Source organism: Hesperophylax consimilis, unplaced genomic scaffold, assembly GCF_061612785.1.
Source record: "Hesperophylax consimilis isolate HC1 unplaced genomic scaffold, BYU_Hcon_1.0 scaffold_33, whole genome shotgun sequence".
NCBI classification, from domain to species: Eukaryota; Metazoa; Arthropoda; class Insecta; order Trichoptera; family Limnephilidae; genus Hesperophylax; species Hesperophylax consimilis.
The window spans coordinates 76113-103599 of NW_028301263.1; the positions used below are offsets into that span (position 1 = coordinate 76113).

Sequence of the window (27487 nt, forward strand, 5' to 3'; positions counted from 1 at the left end):
TCTAAATCTGTCACATCATCTCTCAGCACGACTACCGCTTATCACCCACAAGCAATAACCAGTTTAAAAGCATCTTTCATGGCAAGTGGTGAGCAAAACTGGATGGAAACCCTCCCACTTATATTACCAGCCTGAGATCTACTGTTCGTGAGGAATTGAAATGTTCGCCAGCCGAACTAACTAATGGAAGAACTCTAAGACTCCCTCGCGATAATCACACATCTGTTCCAGACCAACCTGAACCAAAGACAACAACAAGATCAGGTCGTCAAGTCCATTTTCCAATAAGTTACGGTACATACTAATGCACAAAAGACACAACTTTTTTAACATATAAATTTTCTGTAACTCATGATAGAAACAATGATTAAGAATCTACTCTTGCTATCGATTTAAAGATTGAATTCCATATACCAACAATTATATTCTCTAAATTAATGTTACATACATAATATTTAAGCGTTCAAGTTCTTGATGAAAACCTGACCTTTCTTATTATAGTTACTTTGCAAATTACTACGTTTTTTATCATTTTATAAAAAACCTTATTACGATGAATACTTTCATCCTTTAAAACCATGAAGTAATTCCATGTAATCGCACAAAGTTACCTAGCTAACTTTTCACTTACCATAGTGTAGTGCAAACTCATATACATATATTTTCTAGGATAATTATCCATTTCGCTATATGCGACAACTTTTGTATAAATCTTGTTTAGAAATAACTTACCACTATATGTGATGACTATGTTATAAATATAAATACTTTTAACCATGCTACATCAAATATTCCCAATTATGCATCTGATGTAACATGTCGTTGAGACCTATATGTATTATTATTAATTTTTTACAGAATTGAACCATTGTCATTGGTTCGTAAGAAAACATAGCCATTTGATAATATTATCAATACAAACACATTCTACGAACATATGACAGTTGTTTTTTGTTATATTTTTAGTTATCTTGTAATCTCAAAGATAAACATTTAGAGTTATGTACTCACAGCCATGCTATTGCTAAATGTACTTTTACAAAAACATTTAAATATGTATTTTTTTCTTTTTTTTTACACCTTTTTTCCATAACACGGATATAAATAATTTTATAATATAGTGACATTAATCGTCGTTTCTTTTTGTTCAAAGATTGAAGAAACACTTCTGTACATACTTTATACGTTGATATCATGTTCCTATATTATAAGACAAATTTGTAGTTATTTAAATATGTAATAAATAATATTTAGAATAATCAACTTTAAAATAACTCAATAATTGACAACTCATGCTCCGAACACTGTTTGTAGACGCATTATTAAAAATATATACAAATGGAAATAGATTCCTACTTTTTATTTTATAATTAACTTATGCTTAATTTCATAATATGCTCCGACAACACTGTTCGTAGATGCATTACCATATAAAAAGGTTTAGATAAGTTAAATAATAACCACTTGTGTCAAATGTTGTAATACCATTTATTGTTTTCAAACATTAAAGTATTAAATGCACTCTGTTTGCAACTTTTGGTTTTGAAAATAAATACAAAACATACAATTGTCGATGCAGTAAATGCTCCAATTATAAATATAAAATTTTGTCGATGCAGTAAATGCTTCAATTATAAATATAAAATTTTGTCGATGCAGTAAATGCTCCAATTATAAATGTAAAATTTTGTCGATGCAGTAAATGCTCCAAGAAAAACATACAGTTCGTAGATGCAGTACATGCTCCGAACATGTAATTATATCAACACATTTTTAAAAAAGGATTTAACTTTCAAATAATGTTATTATTAGGAATTTGTTCATGACTATGCGTTCACAAACATATAAATGTATTGTTCATAAAGTAACTTCACCATTTAAGAGATATCTTTCTGAACGCATAGGCTTATGTTATTTTGCGATGACGTCACACACCGAATTTGTTTATATTATGTAACCGACGTCATGCAAATTTTGTGATATGTATATATTTTTTCTAGAACCCCTAATTTTTTCTTTTATGTATCGTTGACACTGGGGGGAAGGTATGTGGGGGCAAGAACTGTCTGCCAGCCTAAAATAATATTTTAATATGGAAACACTGTTTCACGGATGGCAACCCGACGTGAAACAGAGCTCGCTGCCAATTCATTACCGACGAGCATTCCTGTTTCTCTGATCTTCCTTGGCGGTCGACATTTCTTGATTCCTACTAAATCCTTCTGATATTCAAATCGTGTAATAGTGTAACGTGTTTGCAATAAACTTAAATTATCAATTACATCTGTTTCACTTTATCACAACCTACACTATACACATTTATTGGCCGTTATACAGGTAAGTACACACAACACCCTAGCCAAAAATGGTTTCTCAGTTAGGTGAATTACACATGACTATAAATTAAGCACGTTGTAAACTGATTTCCCTAAAATGTTGACGATAGCGATTCAACATTTAAAGCAAAGGTAAATATCTTTTTATCGAAGGAAGCAAATACTTTGTGGTGTGACATTATATATTAAATGGAAAAAACACACTTTGTAAAACACAACTTTTTATATTTATAAATATAAAAATAATATTTATAAATATAAAAAGTTGTGTTTTACAAAGTGTGTGTTTTCCATTTAATATATAATGTCACACCACAAAGTATTTGCTTCCTTCGATAAAAAGATATTTACCTTTGCTTTAAATGTTGAATCGCTATCGTCAACATTTTTGTCCGTTACGAATTCATGTGGTAACAAATCCACCATCGAGAGAATATCCTGCGAAGGACTTGGTGGTTGGGGACCTCCACCTGTTGCCATCACTTCCCTCCTATACCGGCTCAATTGGCTCTTACAAGCCAATTTGAGCATCTTCCATTGAGCTTGTATCTGACCCATGTCTCTTTTTTGGTCACTTAGTGTGTTAAATCTGAAAAATAGTGTGCTATTAATTATGTGGTATGAATACCTTTACCTGATTAATTTTATACTATGATATTTTTTTATTTGAAATGGATGTCAAAGCTACGAAGCGACAAACTTAAAGTTTAATCTGTAGAAAAGTTAACAATGCGGATATATTATGGAGGTATACTTACTTTAATAAAACAAGCTTCCAAGCTTCCCTCTTGGCGATTAGGGTGTTACCGTCCGAGTTTTTGTTCTCTACAGCCCTCACGTGTTCAGTCACACAGTCCTTCAACAAGGCCTACAAGGAAAACAATCATTATACTTACACTAATTTCAAACAAGTAAACAAAACATTAGAGCCAAGATAAAAGTTAACAAACCTTTTCAACGTCACCCCAATTTTTGTTACGCTTGCGCCTTTTTAATTCTACCTCTTCAACAAAATTAATCTCAACATTATCCATTTTTAGGTTATTCGAAGATAAACAAACCAATTCCTGGATTACTTTTTTGACATTTGAATAAACGTGAAGTTGGCAACACGCCGCAAAATGCCAAATTTTTCAAGTGTTGCTACTGTAAAAAAATCATATTCATAATCCAGCGGTCGAGCTATATTGGGAAAATTTATGATTATGAGTAAATATTTTTAATCTGACCAGTATAGGCCCCCACCCCTGTATAGCTAATACGGAGTATTATCGTCGTATTAGGGATTTCATTATGAGTAAGGCTGTTAAAGTTTAATCTGTAGAAAAGTTAACAATGCGGATATATTATGGAGGTATACTTACTTAGGGCCGTCTGTTTCAACAGAATGCTAAATCGTGAGCTAAGTTAAAAATTTAACTGTCAGTTAAAGTAACAAGGAGCCGTCTGTTTCAACGCTAGCTATAGTAAAAGTAAGAATAAAAGTAAATGCTAAAGTTAAATTTCACCAAAATTCGTTTTTCAATCAATTTAACTCCTAGTTTTACGTCACTTTTAACTTTTGTTTTAACTTCCCGAAATCCGAGAGTTACTCGCGAGTTATTTGCGATTCTCGAGTTACTCCGCTATTTTGACATATTTGACAGTTCTATACGTAAGGTTCTTCTGTTGAGTGTTGTTACGAAACGATTATTAATCATGATTAATAATATCGAAGATGACAGTAGTGAAGATGAATTCGTCATGCAATATGTTTTACAGCGAAAGCCAAAAACATTTCTACCCCGTGTTAATAATATGGTCATTTCCATTTGGGATGATTCCGAATTTTTGGCACGGTATCGCATGTCGAAAGAGCTTGCAAAATTTGTGACGGATCAAATTGAGGGAGATATTACGACTACTGGAAGGTAAATTATATTTTTTCCGTGTAATATCGTATATATTATAACAGGTCGTCATTTATTTTTAAATACCCACAGAAATATTTTTCTAGGAACAAAACAATGTAATAAAAGTATATCTTTTTTCATAAACTTTGGTATAAAACTTATTATTATATTAAACCCTGTATATAATGTTTCAATATACATATTATAATTAAAAAGAAACTATGTAATAAATATATAACTATTTTTTACAAAGTTTGGTTGGAATTATTAATCAAAGGAAACTAGCCCCTCCAATGCTCTCAAGAAATTATTCCTAAAACTATAAATCGATCTTCATCATGTAAGTAAAAATTAAATTCTGAAATAAAAAATTCGAACACAACAACAAACAAGAAGTCAGAAGAGGTTATAATGACGCACAACAAACTTCTATATTTTGACAGCAGAGATCATATTTAATCTTCGGTGTGGCCGTACCAAAAAATAATGCCGTGCGTTTTTCCACGTAATTTCGAGGAATATTCTGCTTTTTAGACTGGCCACACTAGTAACTGTTACTTTTGCATAAAGGCACTTGAAACAGCGCGCGGTCCGATTTAACATCCTTGTTACTTTAACTGACAGTTAAATTTTTAACTTAGCTCACGATTTAGCATTCTGTTGAAACAGACGGCCCAAGGATGTTAAATCGGACCGCGCGCTGTTTCAAGTGCCTTTATGCAAAAGTAACAGTTACTAGTGTGGCCAGTCTAAAAAGCAGAATATTCCTCGAAATTACGTGGAAAAACGCACGGCATTATTTTTTGGTACGGCCACACCGAAGATTAAATATGATCTCTGGTTAAGTGACTGTCAAATAGTGTCAAAATACAGAAGTTTGTTGTGCGTCATTATAACCTCTTCCGACTTCTTGTTTGTTATTGTGTTCGAATTTTTTATTTCAGAATTTAATTTTTACTTACATGATGAAGATCGATTTATAGTTTTAGGAATAATTTCTTGAGAATATTGGAGGGGCTAGTTTCCTTTGATTAATAATTCCAACCAAACTTTGTAAAAAAAGTTATATATTTATTACATAGTTTCTTTTCAATTATAATATGTATATTGAAACATTATATACAGGGTTTAATATAATAATAAGTTTTATACCAAAGTTTATGAAAAAAGATATACTTTTATTACATTGTTTTGTTCCTAGAAAAATATTTCTGTGGGTATTTAAAAATAAATGACGACCTGTTATAATATATACGATATTACACGGAAAAAATATAATTTACTTTCCAGTAGTCGTAATATCTCCCTCAATTTGATCCGTCACAAGCTTTTGCAAGCTCTTTCGACATGCGATACCGTGCCGAAAATTCGAAATCATCCCAAATGACCATATTATTAACACGGGGTCGAAATGTTTTTGGCTTTCACTGTAAAACATTTTGCATGACGAATTCATCTTCACTACTGTCATCTTCGATAATATTAATCATGATTAATAATCGTTTCGTAACAACACTCAACAGAAGAACCTTACGTATAGAACTGTCAAATATGTCAAAATGGCGGAGTAACTCGAGAATCGCCAATAACTCGCGAGTAACTCTCGGATTTCGGGAAGTTAAAACAAAAGTTAAAAGTGACGTAAAACCAGGAGTTAAATTGATTGAAAAACGCATTTTGGTGAAATTTAACTTTAGCATTTACTTTGATATGTCCCTAGGTATATACATGACTTGAATTCACAGAAAGACCAAAGCGAACACGTGCTCCAGCATTTGTCTCTGTGATTTTACACGCAGATGGAGGCGGCAGTTCGAATTATTAGACATTAAGTATTTAGTAAAGAGCCTGGCCGGAAATCACAATAAAAATTTAGAAAGCCAACTCAAGCAATACACCCATTAGTCGGCAGATTTAGCTCTAGACCCTCATCAAGTCGTAATCCGAAATGGGTGTATTGTTAAACCAGCGTCCCGGCAATAAAAACCTTCGCCCAAGGCTAGGCCATATTGTAATTGTTTGAAGGTCTTTTGTACAAATGTCATTTTAGCATCTTTTAAAATAATAATAACGACTACGGTGATAATGTCGATGCCAGCGCCACGGACTCAAACAACGTACCGAAGTGGTGTAAGGCGGAACCACTTTAGTTACAGCACCCCACGACAGGTGCGCTACGGTCGCCGGATTGCGGAGCTCAACACATTCCGCAACCAAAAACAGTCAACAGTACCCAGTCAGAGAGTGATCATCTCGGCCGCCCCCTTGGGGCGGTCGCCAAGGAAGCTGCCCTCTCGGCAGTTCTCATCTCGCCTCAACAGCTGAAGACAGATTCCGCAACCAACAGTCCCGAGTCAACAGTACCCAGTCAGACAGTCATCATCTCGCCCCCCTTGGGGCGGTCGCCGAGGGGCCTCCGCCCAGGAGGCTGCCCTCTCGACAGTCACGCTCTCGCCTCTCAGGAGTCACCATCTCGCGTCCGCCGAGAAACCTCTTGCCCTCCCCCTTGGAGCGGTCACAGAGGCTCTTCCCGTAACCCCGCGAACTTCCGCCCAGGAAGCCAAAGTGGTCGCCGAACTTCCGCCCAGGAAGCTGCCCTCTCAGAAGTCGCTGCCTGCCGACTCCGCCCTTCGGAGCCTTGGCCCACCCAAGCTGAACTGATTCCGCCCTTCGGAACCAGCCCAAGTTGCCGCTTTTTTTTTTGTGTATCAGTGATAAGTGCGAACGTGGAGTACGCGGTTCCAGAATCATCGTAAAGGGAAGTGCCTGAACAATTTTTCCATATTTATCTCGTAACGTGACCCAACTTTTAAGACATTGAATGAACAATAATTTAGGATTAAGAAAAAGGACAATTAATTTTAAGAATTACAATTTAAAACTATCATTAAGCTAGATTAAGACTAACCCTTCTTTATACATTTTTTTAAAATAAAGTTTAATCGTGTTTGAACTTAAGTAACTTCTTTTTTTTGTACTCGTTCCTCCTTATCTTTTACATGAATAATATTAATTATTAACTTCCCTTAAGTAGAATTGTAACAATTGGCGGCCCTGAACGTGGGGCTTACCGGCTTTTAGGCTGGTAGAAGTATAAGTGCATACTTCCGATTCCCGACCCTGAGATTAGAGTAATTAATTCAAAAGGAGGAACAATTTTCATAATTTGTAAAATCATTTATTCGCCCACAGCCTCGTTAGAATCTAGGATAGATTTTCAGGTTATTTAGAATTTTGTTTAATTTTAAGTGGCAAATTTTGATTTATGTTTTACAGCATTTATTCGTTTCTATAACATTTATATCCGGGTTTAATACTTCCCATATCAAAAGAGTATTTGGCGCCCAAACATCTTAGTAATAGTTTATGTACAGATTGTTTTATTAATTTAGGTATTGCTTTTTTTATTAATTTAAGTATAGATTTTATTAGTTTAGGTATTGATTTTTTATTAATTTAGGTATAGATTTTTTTTATATTAAATTAGATATAGTTTTTTTTTGTTAATTTAGGTAAAGATTTTAATTTTAGACAATTTAGAATGTTGTGAACAATGGCGCCAGCTAGCACCCGGACTACGCGAGCGGCCACAGCAGAAGTCATTCAGGCTACACCTAGTTCCATTCCCACACACACACTATGCAAATACCAATATCGTAATAATGTTAAATTTAGGTTGTTAGGTTAAATATCGTAGCCATAGTAAAGTTAATAATAGCTTATAAGTTAATTATAATCTCCCTGTGAATTCAAGTCAAACAAACCGGGGGCGATTGATATGTCCCTAGGTATATACATGACTTGAATTCACAGAAAGACCAAAGCGAACACGTGCTCCAGCATTTGTCTCTGTGATTTTACACGCAGATGGAGGCGGCAGTTCGAATTATTAGACATTAAGTATTTAGTAAAGAGCCTGGCCGGAAATCACAATAAAAATTTAGAAAGCCAACTCAAGCAATACACCCATTAGTCGGCAGATTTAGCTCTAGACCCTCATCAAGTCGTAATCCGAAATGGGTGTATTGTTAAACCAGCGTCCCGGCAATAAAAACCTTCGCCCAAGGCTAGGCCATATTGTAATTGTTTGAAGGTCTTTTGTACAAATGTCATTTTAGCATCTTTTAAAATAATAATAACGACTACGGTGATAATGTCGATGCCAGCGCCACGGACTCAAACAACGTACCGAAGTGGTGTAAGGCGGAACCACTTTAGTTACAGCACCCCACGACAGGTGCGCTACGGTCGCCGGATTGCGGAGCTCAACACATTCCGCAACCAAAAACAGTCAACAGTACCCAGTCAGAGAGTGATCATCTCTCTCTGGAAAGGAAGCTGCCCTCTCGGCAGTTCTCATCTCGCCTCAACAGCTGAAGACAGATTCCGCAACCAACAGTCCCGAGTCAACAGTACCCAGTCAGACAGTCATCATCTCGCCCCCCTTGGGGCGGTCGCCGAGGGGCCTCCGCCCAGGAGGCTGCCCTCTCGACAGTCACGCTCTCGCCTCTCAGGAGTCACCATCTCGCGTCCGCCGAGAAACCTCTTGCCCTCCCCCTTGGAGCGGTCACAGAGGCTCTTCCCGTAACCCCGCGAACTTCCGCCCAGGAAGCCAAAGTGGTCGCCGAACTTCCGCCCAGGAAGCTGCCCTCTCAGAAGTCGCTGCCTGCCGACTCCGCCCTTCGGAGCCTTGGCCCACCCAAGCTGAACTGATTCCGCCCTTCGGAACCAGCCCAAGTTGCCGCTTTTTTTTTTGTGTATCAGTGATAAGTGCGAACGTGGAGTACGCGGTTCCAGAATCATCGTAAAGGGAAGTGCCTGAACAATTTTTCCATATTTATCTCGTAACGTGACCCAACTTTTAAGACATTGAATGAACAATAATTTAGGATTAAGAAAAAGGACAATTAATTTTAAGAATTACAATTTAAAACTATCATTAAGCTAGATTAAGACTAACCCTTCTTTATACATTTTTTTAAAATAAAGTTTAATCGTGTTTGAACTTAAGTAACTTCTTTTTTTTGTACTCGTTCCTCCTTATCTTTTACATGAATAATATTAATTATTAACTTCCCTTAAGTAGAATTGTAACAACTTTTACTCTTACTTTTACTATAGCTAGCGTTGAAACAGACGGCCCTAAATGTTTTTCTTTGCATAATGGTATCATCGGTAGTCACGTGGCCATTTTTTTTTCTCAAAATGGCGTCCTCTTTTAACTAAATAACCGCATTTTTTACGCGTCTGTTTGTTTTCTTGTGTATTTCAAAATATTGGAAAGTCCGTCGAAATGGATATCGATAATGGATAATAGATGAGTTGAGATTATTCTCAAGTTCCGTGTGTCTTTGACAAGTTGCCCAATTGGAAATCGAATTTGCACTCATGAACGCGACGAAGAAAAAAATGGTGCCTATCTGCAAGCTTTGATCGAAAATGAACTTAAAGTGAGTTTTACCCATAATATAACGTAATAATTTATATTAATAAATGATTATACAAATGCCTAACTGTCATTTGTAGGGTTCTGAAACGTCTAGGCTGTCGAAATATCGTCTCTAACAACGCTTTGACTAGACGTTCTGGACAAAGGACAGCGCAGAATTCTAGCATCTTCTCAAGGTGAATATTATCATGTTATAATATCGGGTGGCGGTATTATTGTGTACGTGAAAGATCACCTTACATTTGAAAAAATAAATATTATGACTAATAATTTTGAATGCGTTTACGGAACCATTTCAGTAAACAAACATATTCGCTTACATCTTTTAGCAATATATAGACCGCCTAATACAAAAAAAAAATTATTTCTTGATGAGCTGGAGACAATATTGGGAAATATTGATATAAAAGAATCCGTATTGGTTCTAGGTGATACGAATATTAACTTATTAAATGTACACGAACCCATAACTATGCAATATGAAAACCTCATGTCTCATTTTGGAATGACCAGATGTATAAATGATGTGACTAGAGAAGCGATATTGACTAACTATGTAACGGCTTCATGTTTAGACCATATCTATGTAAGAGTGAAGGAGACGACCGAAATCAGTTCATGCGTATGCGATTCAATAATAGCTGACCACTACCTAACTGCAGCTAGTATTAACTTCTGTTACTATGATAAATGTACCGTCGACAAATCGCACCAAGAGTATTACACTGCACTATCGGACAAAAGGATTGATTTATTGATCGAAATCACCGATTGGAATGCAATGTTAAAATTGTCTGAACCAAACATTATTTATGCAGAATTAAAATCGATTTTTAAAAATATTTATGAAAAAAGTACCTTTACAAAATTAAAAACAAAAAAATTTCGAAATAACCAAAAAACTTGGATGAATGACAGTCTCGCTGAAAGTATTCTAATACGAGATGCCATGTGGAAAAAGTGGAAAAACACGCCTAATAATAAAAAATATGAAATCTCTTTCAAAAAATATAGAAATAAACTTAATAAACAAATATTAAACACAAAAAAGGCATACTATAATAACAAATTTAATCACTGTTTCAAGAACATTAAAAAAACATGGAATGAAATTAATACAATTTTGGGTAGGAAAAATAAATCTGGTTGCGATGAAGTCTTATCTAAATATTTCCTAAAGTCACAATCTTCTGATGCAGTGGCAGAAAATTTTGCTAACTTTTTTGATGAAGGAGTTAATAAGTTGTTACATGAATGTGATTTCCGAGCGTCTAATCACTTGCAAGAATCCCTACCGCATTCAATGTACTTACCTAGAGCTAATGCTAAGCAAATTGAATATATTATCGGAGGTATGAAAAATTCAAAGTCACCGGGCATAGATCTAATTCGTATGTTTGATTTAAAAAAACATGTCAAATTACTTAGCCCTGTTATTGCTCACTTTATCAACAGAATAATCGATACCAGCCTCATCCCCGATGAATTAAAAAATAGCATTGTAAGACCTATTTTCAAAAATGGAGATCACTCCGAAATTAACAATTACAGGCCAATTTCTATTCTCCCGGCACTAGAAAAAATTTTAGAAAAATATATTTCGATAAATTTAGATAAATATTTGAATAATTTGAATATTATAGATGAATGCCAGTACGGGTTCCAGAAAAAAAAAAGTTGTGATAAATTGCTGGAAAAATTTTCTGATTTTATAAATTCTCAACTTAATTCTAAAAAACATGTACTGGTGCTTTTTATTGACTACTCAAAAGCTTTTGACACTCTCAGCCATATACAATTAATTAAGGTTCTTGAAAACATTGGAATCCGGGGTAAACTCCTCTCATTCTTTAAAAACTACTTAACTAATAGAAAAATGAACGTAAAGATTTTAAATGATATGAGTAAAGGAAGACATATTAAATCAGGAGTACCGCAAGGATCAATTTTAGGTCCAAAATTGTACATTATATATGTTATTGTTATGTCAAAACTCTTTAAAAAGGCCTTTAGATTCATTTTTGCTGACGATACTGCACTTGTAGTATCCAATGAAAATCCTATCATAGCTATTCAACAATTGCAAAGTGACTTTAACGAGCTACTTAAATGGGCTCATGATGTTGGTTTAATTATTAATGTTAAAAAAACAAAATGTATGTATGTAAAATCACCAAGCCTGGGAATATGGAATATACCCAAAATAATTGCTCATAACTCTGAATGTATTCATAGAAAAATTGAAAATATTTGCCACTGTGAAACAATTGACTTTACTAACGAATATACTTATCTGGGACTAATAGTAGACAATAAATTTAAATGGGATAAACAAGTGGCTAAAATCTGTAACCAGCTCCGATCTTTTGCAAGTAATTTTTATAAACTGAAATTTGTTTTGCCTCATTGTACTCTTAAAATAATTTATTTTTCTATGGTCGAATCCATACTCAGATATGGCATACGAACTTGGGGGCACTCAAGCAATATTTATATTAAATATATACAAAACTTACAAATTGCTATAATAAAAAAAATTGTACCACCGAATATCTACAGACAAAGAAGTAATCTAAAACTACTGTATGGTTCTGAGGGCCTACTTCCAATAAAGGGTCTTCTTTGGTACATTATTATAATGGATAATGAGGGAGATAGCAAATATAAAAAGCAACCGGTGCATAATCACACAACAAGATTCACTGAAAATAAGGGCCTCATTATTCCAAGAGTAACAAATAAGTATGGAAGCCGAACGCTTAAATATTTAATACCAGAGATTTTCAATAAATTTAATAATTATTTTAAACCTCAGAATAATGAGAGACCCTGCCCCAAAAACACTAAGCGTTGGCTAATAAGCGACGAATCAATGTATCTCTGAACATTATTATTGATGTATTCCTGAACATCTCAACGTACCTGCCTAAATAATTTGTATATAGGTAGGTACTTTGATATATATTATTTTGTGATATTGTTTATTGTATAATTTTGTGTCATACATGTATTAAAAATTAAAAATGTTTTATATATATTATTTGTAGAACCTACAGACAAGCCGTCATGTGTGACAGCTTTGTGGGACTGCATATACCTGTATCTTTAAAAATTTATAATAAAAAAAAAAAAAAAAAAAAAAAATAATTAATTAATTAATGTCATTATTATAACGTAAATAAAAGCCTAACTTTCATCTATTGAAACATCTCTACTGTCAATGTAAAACATCTCTATTGCAATTGACAATGGAGGACATATCCACCAATGATAAAAGAGAAAGCGTTCACTTTTTGCCTAGAATCATGCTCGCAGACACAACGGTTCCTTTAATCTTTACGTGCGCCAGTTTTCAGTATGACATAACTATAACATCTTGCTTTATTCACGTTCAAACATTTCATAACACACCACATTTTTACCCATTAGTTTCGGGGAAAAAGCAACGTTTTGACACGCAGTCCGCTTCATTTACACGCAAGCATATGTATTTAATTATAAAATTAGGCAGATGCCTCTCGCTGCATCCACATTCAAACATTACACCACGCACCACATTTTTACCCATTACTTTCGGGCAAAAAGCAAAAGTGTTGAAACACATTCTTTTTAATCTATTGATTTCTTCACGTGGTAAAATACATACAGTGTGACTTGAACTAATCATTAAATTTGTCAAAACCCATCACTATTTGGGGAAACGAAATGAAATATAGTAGATTCATTAAAGAAAACTAGCGTCCCTTTCTTAATGATATTCTAAATTATATTTTAATGTTATTAATCATTATCATTACTATGGAACTAATTACATAACTAGCTTGCCAGTTAATATATTTACTTAAATCGAAAACGATAAACGTTTTTAATTGGACGGCCAATTTGTTCATTTAAAATTTTAGATGACTCTGCCCATTCCTATTTTTACCAGGATATCCCGAATTTTTTTGTTTTCAACAGCAATTAGATCTGGAAAAAACACAAACAAGGGGGCGACAAAGTTATCGGGAGAATTGTTTCCGTTTCACCACGCAATCGAGAACTTTATTATCTCAGAATTCTCTTATTGAAAGTCAAAGGTGCTACTTCTTATGAACATCTCCGAACGGTTGACGGCGTCATTCTTCCCACTTTCAGTGATGCAGCCCGTGAATTGGGACTGACGGATAACATCAACGAATGGGTAAAGTGTTTAGAAGAAGGGGTTGTTTTCATGATGCCGAAGGCACTTAGAAATCTTTTTTTGTCATTTTAGTTCACTGTCTTCCCTCTGCTCCACTGCAGACAATGTAAATGAAGAAAACCTGGCATCTGAGATGCAGTCATTGTTGAACGCCCAACAACGAGAAGTGTTTGATTCAATCCTTCAAGTGCTCTCGGATAGATCGATTGAAGGTTCTTCTAGGTGCTTCTTCATCGATGGTGCAGGAGGAGCAGGAAAGACTTTTTTGTACAAAACATTAGTTCATTTATTGCAATCGCAGGGGTTCAGCGTTTTAAGAGTAGCTTGGAATGGAATAGCCGCAATTTTGATTCCCGATGGCAGAACGTGCCACACTGCATTCAATTTGCCTTTAAATTTAAATAGTTTGATGACGTGTCGACTTTCAAATAAAAATAAAACTTGCCCGTTTGTCGTAGAGCTTCCCGCGGAAAAATTGTTGCATCGTCCATCAAAAGGAGTCCGCTTTAAAGATTATTTAAAACGATCCATCTAAATATCAATATGCGTAAAAAAAAAAATTGAATATCTCTGACCACTATTTAAAATGAAATATAGATTCAGTTATAGAAAAGTAAACATCTACGATAAACGAATAATTAATTATCTCACACATACTTTGAAAAAGTATATCTTATATAGAAACGTTGCCTAAAGAAGGAGGTAGCGCAACACAGCATAATATCCCAAAACAAATCACAGAGATTATTATAAAATATACTTAATAACAGCATATCGTTTCCATACTGACCTATCAGACTAAGTAGAAGAAAGATAAAAAGATCTCCCGAGAGTGTGTTTTATTTTAGCACAATTAATGAAATGTTTTTTCATCATTTTCTAGATAATTATTAAAGCGATATTTGAAAAGTAACGCAACTTCCTTTGACACGAGGAGCAGTGTTACTTGAATAGAATTTTGAAGGTACAGGCCTTTGTGGCGAATTTGAAAAACGATATTGGCGATAGTGTTAGGGTCCGGTAGGTGATTGTCAATGTTAATTCAGTACTCGGTATAAATTCTGTATATAGTTTATTTATCGGTATTACGTTACAGGAATGCACGGACAGCGATACTGTCTGGTCCGGCTACAATGTTCACTCTGGTGCTTCTTCTCTATATTTCTCTTATATAATAAATAATTATCTAATATTAGAACTAACAATATTGTTCTTATAACTATGTACTTATTGATTAATAGGGTCCAATTAGGTTTATTGCAATCTATATGTACTTATTGATTGCTAGGTTCCAACTAACTAGTTGTTACAAATATTTACTTATTATTATTAGGGTCCAACTGATTTTTTTTTATTTATTTATTATTTAACATTATAAATGATTACAATATGCAGACTTATAAATAATTTTTTCGTTATTATTCTATTTCTCCATAAGTTGAGCTCCAGGAGCTCGTGTTTATGGGAGGAGTCTTTACATTTAGTTCTAATGATTTTTTAAACAATAATCAAAAACTTTTGAAATAAATACAAACATAATATTAACATGGGTACACAAATTAGAAAATTGTTTTTTTAAAGATAATTAAAATAATACATCTTTTTACAGATTAAGTAAGCGTGAGGAAATTAAGGGTACAATATATCAAGAAAAATTTAGAAAAATAGTTTTTTTTTTAAAGAAAATCAAATTAATATATATTTTTTACAGATTGAGTAAGTGTAAGAAAATTAGGGGTACAATATATCATTATCCAATTTGAGGGACTTAATTAACTTTTTGAATTGTTCATAATTCACAGTTTCGGTTACACTAATTTTATTTTTGGACAATAATATATTGTACCATCTCACACCTAAATATGAATAGTGGTGCTGAGCCGTGGTCGTTCTAAGCATAGGAATGGCTATTAAGCCATTAGTTTTGAATCTATTGCTTATGCTATCTGAGGGGTGCATTTTATAAATAAAATATTCTTTATAAATTTGATATAAGGCGATTCTCTTATACAATTCTGTTATAGATGGTACATTGAATTCCTGAAATATCTCTAAAGTAGGGGAGTCATATGGTTTTCTAAGGATGATTTTTATAATTATTCTTTGAATTGTAATTATTGGCTGTAAAGAAGCCTTAAAAGCCCCTCCCCACCCAATAATCCCGTACTGCAATAAGGACTGAATTAATGCATAATAGACAATTTTGATAGTTTTCTTATTTAAAATATTTCGTATATTATAGAAAATATAGATAAGTTTTCTTATTCTTTCAACAGTGAGATTAATATGGTCTTTCCATTTAACATTTTTATCTATTAAGATACCAAGATATTTTATATTGGATTTATGATTTAGTTTCGCGCAGTCCGTATTACATGTACCGTCATTTACACAATTTTTAGAATGAATTGTTATGTTAATTAGGTTATTTGGCACATCTTCTTGTAGAGTGAAAGGAATACAATATGTTTTTTCTGTGTTAAGTGATAATAAATTGCCATCGAACCAATTTTTTATAACCTTCATATCCTGATTCGCTGCATTGGTAATTTCGATCCATGTCTTTTTTTCGATAATTATTGCAGTGTCGTCAGCAAAGGATATAAGTTTACCATTAAGTGATAATTTAAATGTATGGTTAACGTAAATTATAAATAAAATTGGTCCAATAACAGTCCCTTGGGGAATTCCAAATTCTAAAGTTTCATCTACGCTAAGTGAGTTATTTAATTTTACTTTTTGGTTTCTTTGAGTTAGATAGCTTTGCAGCCAATACCTTACCTTACCAATAATACCGATATCATTTAATTTATTAATTAGTTTTGTATGGGAGATCTATCAAAAGCCTTACGTAAATCAATGAAAATGCCAAGGCATTTATTTTTTTTATCTAATGCACGGTATATAGTTGAAGTTAGTTCTGCAATGGCATCATGAGTGCCTAGTTTCTCTCTAAATCCAAATTGGCTAGGACTAATTATTTTATTATTTTCAATATAGTATAAAAGTTGCTTTTTTACGATCTTTTCGAAAATTTTTGCAATGTTTGAGACAACAGATATGGGTCAATAATTTGATATTTCTTCAGGGCTGCCAGATTTAAAAACGGGTGTTACAATAGATTTTTTATAAACGGAGGGGAATATTCCACTATTTAAACTAATATTTATAATACACAGCATCCCCAAAGATGACATAGGCCCTGAAGGAAATTATTTTCTTCAGGGCCTCCTGTGTGGAGTAAATATAAAAAAAAAAAAAAAATAATGTGTGTAATTGGAATGCTTAATAATTCATTATAATTTTTCAATATTTCTACTGTGACTCCATCAAACCCTGGTGCAGATGCACCTTTTAATTCACTAATAATATTTTTTATGTCATCTGTTGTTACCGGTTTGAAAACTGACAGATTACACAGGCCTGCAAATTGACACTTTTTGACAGTTTTTTTCACCATAATGGATGAATCGTATGTATTTTGGTGCGCTGAGTCCAAATATGCCCTCAGTTTTTCTCCAGCACGTAGGGATTTTCCGCAAAATGAAAATGAAAGTTATGCAAAACCCGCAGTACATATAGGAAAAAATGCATTTTAAAATGAAAAATAAATATATATTACTAGTGGTTTATTTACATTTTTAAATACAATTTGATAAAAATAATATGTATATACAATAAGGATTTATAATTCTTTATAATATCTACATCTTTTCCCCTCAAAACTCCGTTTTGAGCTTTTCCGTTTGTGTGGGATGTCTGAAAGTTCTCTATGGAGCATCCAACAGTAGTTTCCCATCATATTCACATCTCATCGTCCTTGGTACCTCCGTTCCATTTCTTTGATGTCTTGGTGGAACCTCTCGCCCTGCTCTTCACTTACGGCACCAAGGTTTTCTGGGAAATAATTCAAATGGGAGTTCAAAAAGTGAAATTTCAAGCTCATGGAGCACCCCAAGGTTTTAAAACATTTCAACATTTTATTTACAATTTCTTCATAATCCGGGTCCTTATTGTTCCCCAAAAACTTAGTCACAACTTCTTTAAATGATATCCACGCCTCTTTCTCAGCTTTTTTCATCACCTTTTCAAACTGATTGTCTTTCATTAGTTTCCGAATGTCCGGACCAACCAAAACACCCTCCTTTAACTTTGCCTCAGACAGTCCCGCGAATTTCTTTTCAAGGTACTTGAACGTTTCGCCATCTTTTGGCAATGCCTTGACAAACTGCTTCATCAGTCCAAGCTTGATGTGAAGTGGGGGTAAAAGCACTTTTTGGGATCAACCAAATACTCAAAGTCAACATTTTTTTCTCCAACCTTCAAAGTTCTCGTTGGCCACACTTTTTGGCTCCAGTGCTGTGCTTTTGCCCGGCTATCCCACTCACATAGGAAACAGGGGAATTTCCTATAGCCACCTTGTTGTCCAAGCACCATAGAGATGACTTTGAGATCACCACAGATAGGCCATCCAAACTCCTTATATTTCAATTTATCAAGTATAAAAGCCATGTTGTCATACTTTTCTTTTAGATGCACAGAGTGCCCCACGGGTACAGAAGCGTATTAATTGCCGTTGTGTAGCAAAACTGTTTTTAAACTTCTTTTTGATGAGTCAATAAAAAGCCTCCAATCATCTGACACATGTTGAATGTTAAACATTGAAATCAACTTGGGAACATCAGAACAATATACAAGTTCGCCATCTTGAGAAAAATTTGGCTCAAATTGTTTTTCTCTGCTTCTGTACCAAGAGAATGAAGTTCTAAATCTCAACAAGTTCTCAACAATACTGTTAAATATACTAATTTTTATCATATTTCATAGTTTCTGATATAAAACTATAAAGCCGAATAGGAAAAAAAACTTTTTTCGGCATATTCATAAATGTACGCCTTAAGGTAGGCAATCCCGCAGAAAAATGCATTTTGCGGAAAATGCTTACGTGCTGGAAAAAAACTGGGGGCATTTCTGAACTCAGCGCACTAAAATACATAAGAATCACCCATTATTTTAAAGAAAGCAATTTGGTCGCAGGCCTGTGTTATTTTGTTTGTGACAGTCCTTTTCGAAATTATCTATTTTATAATTTTCATCGATTCGTGTAGCTAAATTTTGTCCGACGTTAGCGAAATATTTATTGAAGGCATTAGCACATTTTGTCGGTTCCATTAGGGCATTAATAGAATTTTTTCCGATATTAATTTTTTTAATTTGAGTTTTTTTGTTTTTTCTACTATTTATTTCATTTATTGTTTTCCATATTTTTTATTTATTTATTTATTTAATATTTGTATGTTTTTTACAATAAATATACAATTATACATATTATACAGTGTTATCAAGGTAAATAATAATAGCTTTTCCTCACCATAAAGAGACAAGGCTCTTGTGTTTGGTGAGTGAATCCTAGCTCAATTATATGGAATCATTTAAGTAAATAATATGTTTGCAAAACCAAAGGGATAAGTAAGAAATAGGCAAGATTTATCAATAATACAGTTTCAAGATTTGAAGGAAATAATAATAGGAGTAAGATATGGACTTTTATGGTAGTTTTAGGTAATTTTTTAATTTTATTTTAAATTCCTGAACATCTTCAATATTTTTTAGATATAATGGAAGGATGTTAAAATATGTTATACCTAGATAGAGATAGGTATTTTGTGTGTGCTTTGTATTAAGTTTTGGGATTTTGATAGTTTTTTGATATCTTACTGATGAATTGAATTGTAAGTTATTTAACTGTATTTCTTTATAAATTTGTAGAATTGAATATTTTTTATATATATTGTCTATTGTAGGTACATTGAATATTGAAAAGAGAATCTCAGTAGAAAATTTGGATGGTTTTTTCAATATTACTTTAATTATCAATCTTTGAACTATTTTAAGTGGATTTAATATATTGTTATAAGTTCCTCCCCAGCCAATAATACCATATTGTAATATAGATTGTACAATTGCATAGTACACTCTTTTTAGGTTTTCTAGTCTAAGAATATTTCTAAGTCTTATAAATATATAAATACATTTTCTAATTCTTTTGACAAGTTCACAAATTTGTTTTTTCCATTTAAAATGTTGATCTATATATATACCAAGATATTTAATTTCAGAAGTTAGACTAAGTATAGAACATTCTTGATTGCAATTAGTTCTGTTACATTTAAGTTGATGTATTATAATTTTTAATTCTGGTATTGATTTAAATTTGTTGATAGAGAATGGGATACATTTTGTTTTTTCAGTATTTAATGAGAGGAGGTTTTTATCGAACCAATTTTTCAGTATATTAATATCAGTATTTGCTAAGTTATTAACATTATTCCAATCAGTACCTTCAATTATTATGACAGTGTCATCAGCATAAGATATTATTTTTCCATTTAATCTTTGATTGAATATGTCATTTACATAAATGATAAACAGTAACGGTCCCAGGACTGTACCTTGAGGTATGCCGAAGTGACTTGTTTTTTGTTGACTAAGTACATCGTTGATTTTTACGACTTGAGGGCGTTTGAAAAGGTAGCTTTTTATCCATTCTATAGCTGTACCACTTAATCCAATGTTTCTTAATTTACTTATAAGTTTGTCGTGTGATATGCTATCAAAAGCTTTTTTAAGATCTATGAAAATGCCAATGCATTTTAATGATTTATCTAATGAATTATGAACAAGACTAGTTAATTTTGCAATTTATTTATTTATTTATTGGATGATTTTTATAGCGCCGCTTTTGCGAAATATCACCTCAGGGGCGCTGTACAGTTAATGCAGATATTACAAAAAAATATATAAATATTACAAATTGAAATTAAGTTAAATAAAATGAATTACAGAAACAGGTGACACGGAGATGGAGAATCTGCTGTCAGAATCCTATGTGGTGAGGAAACTGGACCAGCTGCTGCAGCGAGAGAGTCCACCGCGTCCACCAACAGTGCCAGCACGAGGTTCGTCATCCTTCCAGGTATGTGTCTGCTGCTAATAGAGCGCTGACACAATGTCCTCTCATGGATTCCAGACCTTGGCAGCACCGCTGTGACATTCGACGACTGAGTGCTTCTACCTTCCATAAAACCGAACTGATTTTCATTAATTAATTTATTACATTTTACAAATTGGTTTATCCTTTTTTTAACTATCTTTTCAAAAATTTTTGCTATGTTCGAGATTACTGATATGGGTCGGTAATTGCTAACTTCTTCTGGGTTACCAGATTTAAATATTGGAGTAATGGTAGTTTGTTTATAGATTGATGGAAACACTCCGCTTTGGAAACTTACATTTATTATGTGTTTTAACGGTTTAGAAATTTGATTTTTAATATTTTTTAAAATATTAACTGTTATTCCATCAAAACCCGGGGCAGAACCTCCTTGCATACCGTTTATAATTGATATTATTTCGTTCTCTGTGGTGACTTGGAATGTTGCTATATTATTGTCAGTATCAATACTACAGTCTGGAAATGTTATATTTGGGTCAGTATGAATGAGATTGGCAAGATTTTCCCCTACATTCGCAAAGAAGGTGTTAAATATGTTTGCAGCTTTTGAGGGATTTTCTTTACAACATGTTTTCATGTTGTCATGAAATATAGTAGCGATGTCGTTATTCTTGTTTTTTTTCTTGTCAATTATTTCATTTATAACTGTCCACACTCTTTTACTATCATTTTCAGCCTGATTCAACTTTTGTTTGTAATACTTTTGTTTTGTGTTTTTTATAATATATGAAAGTTTGTTTTTATATGCTTTAAAATGATTTAGTAAATTTTTATTATTTGGTTGTTGAGTAGTTAATTTGTAAAGAGCTTGCTTATGTCGTACAGATACTACTAAACCATGAGTAATCCATGGTTTTATAGGTTTCAAGTTCGACACTTTGAATTTGGTTATTATATTATTATTTGTCGAGTCATTTATGCATTTAGATATTTTTTCTTCAAACATTTTACAACATATATTGACATCATTACATTGTAATAATTTATTCCAATTTTCTGATTCTAATTGGTGTTTTAATGTATCCATATTAAGAACTTTTTTTGAGTAATTATTTTGTTTAAATAATGGCAAAGTTGGATTGCTTAATTTATAGTTAAAAATACATGAATAATGATCAGTGATAGATGTATGAATGACGGCTGATTTTATATTTTTGATATCAGGAATATTTGTAAAAATGTGATCTAAGCATGAGGGGCGTTGACCTTTAATATTTCTAGTATAAGAATTTATGCACGATAAATAATTGAGTTCTGCTAACATATTTAGATATGTATCTTTATCTTTACTAGAATAGTCGTTTGCAATGTTTAAATTCATATCTCCAACAATAATGGTATTTTTATTTCTAAAATTTAACAAAATATTTTTTAATTCATCTATAAATTGAGGTACTATCGATGTATGCGTGCGATAGATAGCAATAATGTTGTAATATTTATTTACGTCTTTAAATTCTATATTTAATATGTTAACATTACTAACATTAATTATTTCTTTAATATTGAGAACATTATACTGGTTAGAAATAAATAATCCGATACCTGAGTTTTTGTTTATTTTGTTTATTGTCGCATGGTATGTGTAGCCTGGAATAGTGTAATTGATTTCGCCTGCAGAGTGTGTCTCTGTTAAGACAATCAGGCCCGGGAAAAAATTTAATTCTTTTAATGTTATAACTAATTCATCCATGTTTCGTTCTAAACTTCTAATATTTATATGAAATAGGGTAAATCCTTTTTCAGTGCAAATTAAGTTAAAATCTTTCATAGATTGACATAAATTTTCTTCAATATACATTTTTTTATCTAATGCGTTACATAAAAAATCATTCATTTTTAAAGTTTTAGATTAGAGTTTAAAGAAATGAAATTTACCGTATTATTCATAGTCGATGCGCTCTCTAGCTAGTTGAAGCATTTTTTGCCGATAGAGACATTTCATGCTATCAAATCTGTGTTCTGTAGAATAATTCATATTAAATCTTTTGTTTTGAACACAGCAATTGTTGCATGTTGGAGGTTGTTCTTTATTTTCACATTTAGACAGAATGTGCTCCTTTGTGCAGTGAGGGCAAATGGGGGGCTGCGTCCTGGCGAGACATCTTTGCGCTGTGTGGCCGAACTTAAGGCAGTGGTAGCATTGAGTAAGCGGGTTACAGTCTTCTATGTATACTCTTTGGAATTTGATGTTTATTTTGTTTTTTTCTAGTAGAGTTTTTCTTAATTTACCGGTTGTTTCGATAATGTAGTTAGTGGTGTCGTTTTCTTTTCCTTCATTGTATTTGTTTTTTAATTCCTTGATAAGCTTGATGTTGTTTTTGTCTTCCAGGGTTAATCCTTCATTTTGTTGTACAATCCCATCTATTATTTCCTCTTCAGTCAATTGGCATTGCAGTCTTTTCAACATTAAACACGGTTTCTTTTTTTTAATTTCTTCGGCCAATATTTCTTTTCCAATTACCTTATTAATTTCTTCGGTTAACTTTTCTGCATCTTCTTTTTTTTGACATGAAATCAGTAATTTTTGTTCTCCGATTTTTTTTTACTCCATTTACTCCAACTTTTATTTTAGTTAAATTAATGTTTTTTTGAATTTTTATTTTTATATCTTCGGCCTTCAAGGTGTTTTTAGATGTAATTATGATGGCGTGCTTCTGTTCTGGGATGTGTGCACTTGTATTCACGAAGTTTTTATTGTCACCTAATACATTTGCATATGTCCTTTTGTTATTATTATGAATTTCTTCTAGTTTCTGTGCGTAGTGATGATTGTTTTTAATATTAGTTTCTTGTAATTCTATAATCTTTTTTTGTAGGTTTATTAGTTCATGTTGAATTTTTTCTTCCAGTGATATAATGTTCTGTTCCAGTGTTAATTTTATTTTTGAGTCCTTCACTGAAGTGATCTTGTTTATTAAATCTTTAATGTTTTTAATAATTTCTTGAGTTTCCATATTGGATGGAATGGAGCGCCCAGGTGGGCGAGTTATTAATGTAAACTATATTATTTGATTTACTTGTTACAAAATTACGCGACTGTACTCCTTCGATGCGGAGCTCCGATATATGTTTTACATTTTGTTTAGCCACATCAATTTCATTTTTGTAAAAGTTCTCTTTAGTTGTTTTTAGTAAACAGGTTAATTTGTTCCTAAATTTTTTATAATCTGTGTATATTTTTTTATCTAAGGGAAATTTCTTTGTCAAGCGATATAACTCTTCTTTTTTTCTAATAGACACGATTAAGCCATGTGAAATCCATGGTTTTATTTTTTTGAATTTTGATTTAATTTTTATGGTTTTAATATCTGTTGATGCTGTAATATAATTGCATAGTATATTATCAAAAATATTTGCGCATGTTTCAGCACATGTTGATTCTAATACGGAACGCCATGTTTCTGTTTTTATTTTTAGGTTTAATGAATTTTTTGTAAAAGTATTGCATTTTGAATCAATATGATTATTAATATTAAGTTTTTGTATATAGATGCAAGTGTGATGATCAGTAATATTATCGTGTGTAATTTGTCGGTATCTTTAGTGTTACTCCATATGTGATCGATACAAGATGGACGTTGACCCGTAATTTCTCTAGTATATTTATTTATACACAATATGAAATTCATTTCCGTCATATAATTGATAAATTCAGTTTTTATTCTGTTACTATTTTCGTTTGAAACATCTATGTTGAAATCGCCGATTATTGTTATGTTCTGTTTATTTTTTTTGATAAGATAATGCTTCTCAATTCATCCATAAATGTGTTTGATCCGTGTGTTCGGTAAATTGCAATAATATTAAAACACATTTTATTTACATTTAAATTAATATCTAAGCAATTAACTCTGTGATGTTTTGGACACTCACATAAAATAAACGAAACGAACGTGCTCAAAAAAAATTTTTGTTTAGACAACGACGGGAGATTTATTGACAGACAGGCCTGGAGTAAACACATTCACACGGGACAGGGCGCAGGGACGGGCAGTCAGGTTTGGAACTTGAGTGCGTTGACAGCTCCATGAAATCGATACAAATGAGAAGTGTTGTGTGAAATTGCAGTGAATTAGTGGATTCAGATGGTGTTAATAGTATTGTGGAATTTTGAACTAAAGTGAAATATTATTGAACCGGTTTTTGTGTGAAGTGAAAGTGGTTGGACTCAGTGAGAAAACAATTAATAATAATGACAATAAGGAACAATCGGATAATTTGTAGAGCGCCGTTTTGTAAAAACCCACCTCAGGGGCGCCAGGTGTTGTGCAATCGCGATTGTGTTATAAAGTTGTGTTGATTTAAACGTGAATTCGTATACAGTTCGAACTAGATTGCTTGTCTTGAAAACATGAAAATAATAAAAATAATGATTGCGTTTTTAAGACAGAGTGAACGTATTTAAAGGCAGGAAGTGTTTAATCGGGCTAAGTTATTGATTTGGCGAGATGGCATTCTATCCACGGAGACCGACAACCAGAGAATCAAATAGATTATTAACTGTGGGTTCGAATCCTAACAGATTAGGGAGGTACAATTTATTTACAGGAATATTTAATTACCCTTTTATAAGCGTAGGGAGGAGGTCGAAAATTAAAGTGATTTAGCTATATAGTGTAACCAGGTAAGCTTCGCGCTGAGGATGAGAGGTGACTAACTGGGTGAGTTTTATATTATTAATTAAATTTCAGAGGACCTTTTTAAAAGACGGATACAACCGAGGTACAGGAACTAAGTTTACGACACCTGCCGCCCAAATAATGTTATCATTAACAGGGATGTGTTAGGCGAACCGTCAATCAGCTGTGAGCGAGAGATGAGTCAACGACCTTTTCATATATAGGACAAGGCGCGGTGTACAGTCAGTCAAAGGGGAAGTTTTGCTAGCGTATGCCGTCCCGAATTGAAAGCGATCGGATGCAACCAGACGGAACAAAATGAAAACTTTTCTTCTGTTATTTGACTTTCTAATTTAATACTTTTCATCTATTATTTGACTTTCTAAGTTACGAATTGGGATGCACAAAAACAAATCTAAAGTCGAAAGAGGGAGATGGTAATCTCCGAAATAAAACTACCAACCGAACAACTTTTCTCAACAGGTACCTTTCGAGAGGTAGGCAGCCTCTTTAAATTAAATGCAAAAATCAAACCAATTATCCGTTTATACCTTACCTGAGAGGATAGGTATTCAGTAGGAGTTACCCATACCTAATACACGAGGATGCTAGTAACCTCATAAAATAAATACTGGAACCAAATATTAAAATACAGACAGTCCTCATCCCAAATTTGGCATATCGAGTAGACCTTACATATATCTCACATGATAATTGGCTGAATGGGTAGGCACACAACCTATCGTTAATAAGCAGGCAAAATGTCGACAAGATCGTCGTGTGTTATCTATGTATTGACCTAGAAAGGGATGTAAATCCCCGACGACGTGGGAGTTACAACGTTTTCTAGAGGTGGCACGTAACTTAGGACCTTACGTGTCACATTTTCGCGACTAGATTCGTGATAAAGGGATGTTATGGTTTTCCCCTTCTACACTCAGTAAAGTAGAGTATCCTGGAGGTGTTTGAGATTGGGGCAATTCTGAAATTGGTGAGGAGACCTGGTTTTCTTTATTCTGGCGTGAAGGTTGCCGATTTGGAACAAGGGGAGACCCGGCCGGTTGTGATATCCAGACACGCAGATATCGATTGCCTTGTTCGAATTATCATCCATCAGTTTTGTTTGGTAAGCGGAGGAGCCAATCTTAACTTGAAAAAAATTCAATTCCTTTCCTCTCCTTCCCCTCCCAAAATATATACATGGATGGCGCCGACAACTAACACCATAAATTTATCGTATGTATATCACATATATAAAATCTAACACTTTATTATACTCACATAACCCTATGACAGGTAGAATCACGTAGCTAGTTGGGGGAGCAGGCGACTTAGAAGATAGGGTTTATAAAATGGTTTTAAAACACAGCGGTAATGGATTCAACTCACTCTATCTCAAAAGAACCGAGGGGTACCACACATACATACATAACTAGGATTCTAAACCGAGAAACAAAAAACCAACACAACGTTCGGTGAAGCCTTTTTATACTTACCCGTCACGTGAAATGAGTACGTTCAAGGTCGTACGTCACGTAGACAATCTAGGATGTACACACTTGAAGGGGTGTGTAATAAATAGAGGAGCAAAGGCTTGAAAGACGGAAGGGAGGAATTTTTCCATCCCTGCGAACACATATGCAAAGCCTTATGGAAAAGCTACCTATGGGACTTTACAGAAAAATTATCGTAGAGAGAGGAGAAGGAAAAGTTTGAAGTAGAAAGGGCAGATCATTGCAACTCGCTGCATAGGTACTTCTTCCACTGCGATGTTTGAATGGCAAGATTTAACAAATACAACAATACCACTATTTCTATTAATAGCACAAGATGTTGCGAAGTAGGTATATTCTGGTATGCAAAATTTATTGTATACGTTGGTGAATGCTTCCGTTAAAACTATAACGTCCGGTTTATGATTTAGTAAATTAATTGAGAGTAAAAATTCATTGAAATTTTGTTTCATTGATCTGATATTTAAATGGAGTAC

The 27487-nt window shown here is 33.3% G+C and overlaps 1 protein-coding gene and 1 long non-coding RNA gene across 2 annotated transcripts; one reads left to right on the plus strand and one right to left on the minus strand.

Annotated features, from left to right (window-relative positions):
- Positions 1–180: 180 nt before the first annotated feature.
- Positions 181–3411, minus strand: LOC149409191 (uncharacterized). The gene is made up of 4 exons (XM_089650031.1): positions 3287–3411; positions 3095–3204; positions 2688–2925; positions 181–237 (listed from the first exon to the last, which is right to left on the minus strand). The coding sequence occupies exons 1-4, from the start codon at positions 3368–3370 to the stop codon at positions 181–183; spliced, it is 489 nt and encodes a 162-aa protein (XP_089506157.1). The 5' UTR covers positions 3371–3411.
- Positions 3412–9444: 6033 nt separating this feature from the next.
- On the plus strand, positions 9445–24113 carry LOC149409192 (uncharacterized). The gene is made up of 3 exons (XR_016305234.1): positions 9445–9678; positions 9755–9853; positions 20706–24113. It is a non-coding gene; the product is annotated as an uncharacterized LOC149409192 (long non-coding RNA).
- The last annotated feature ends 3374 nt before the right edge of the window (positions 24114–27487 follow it).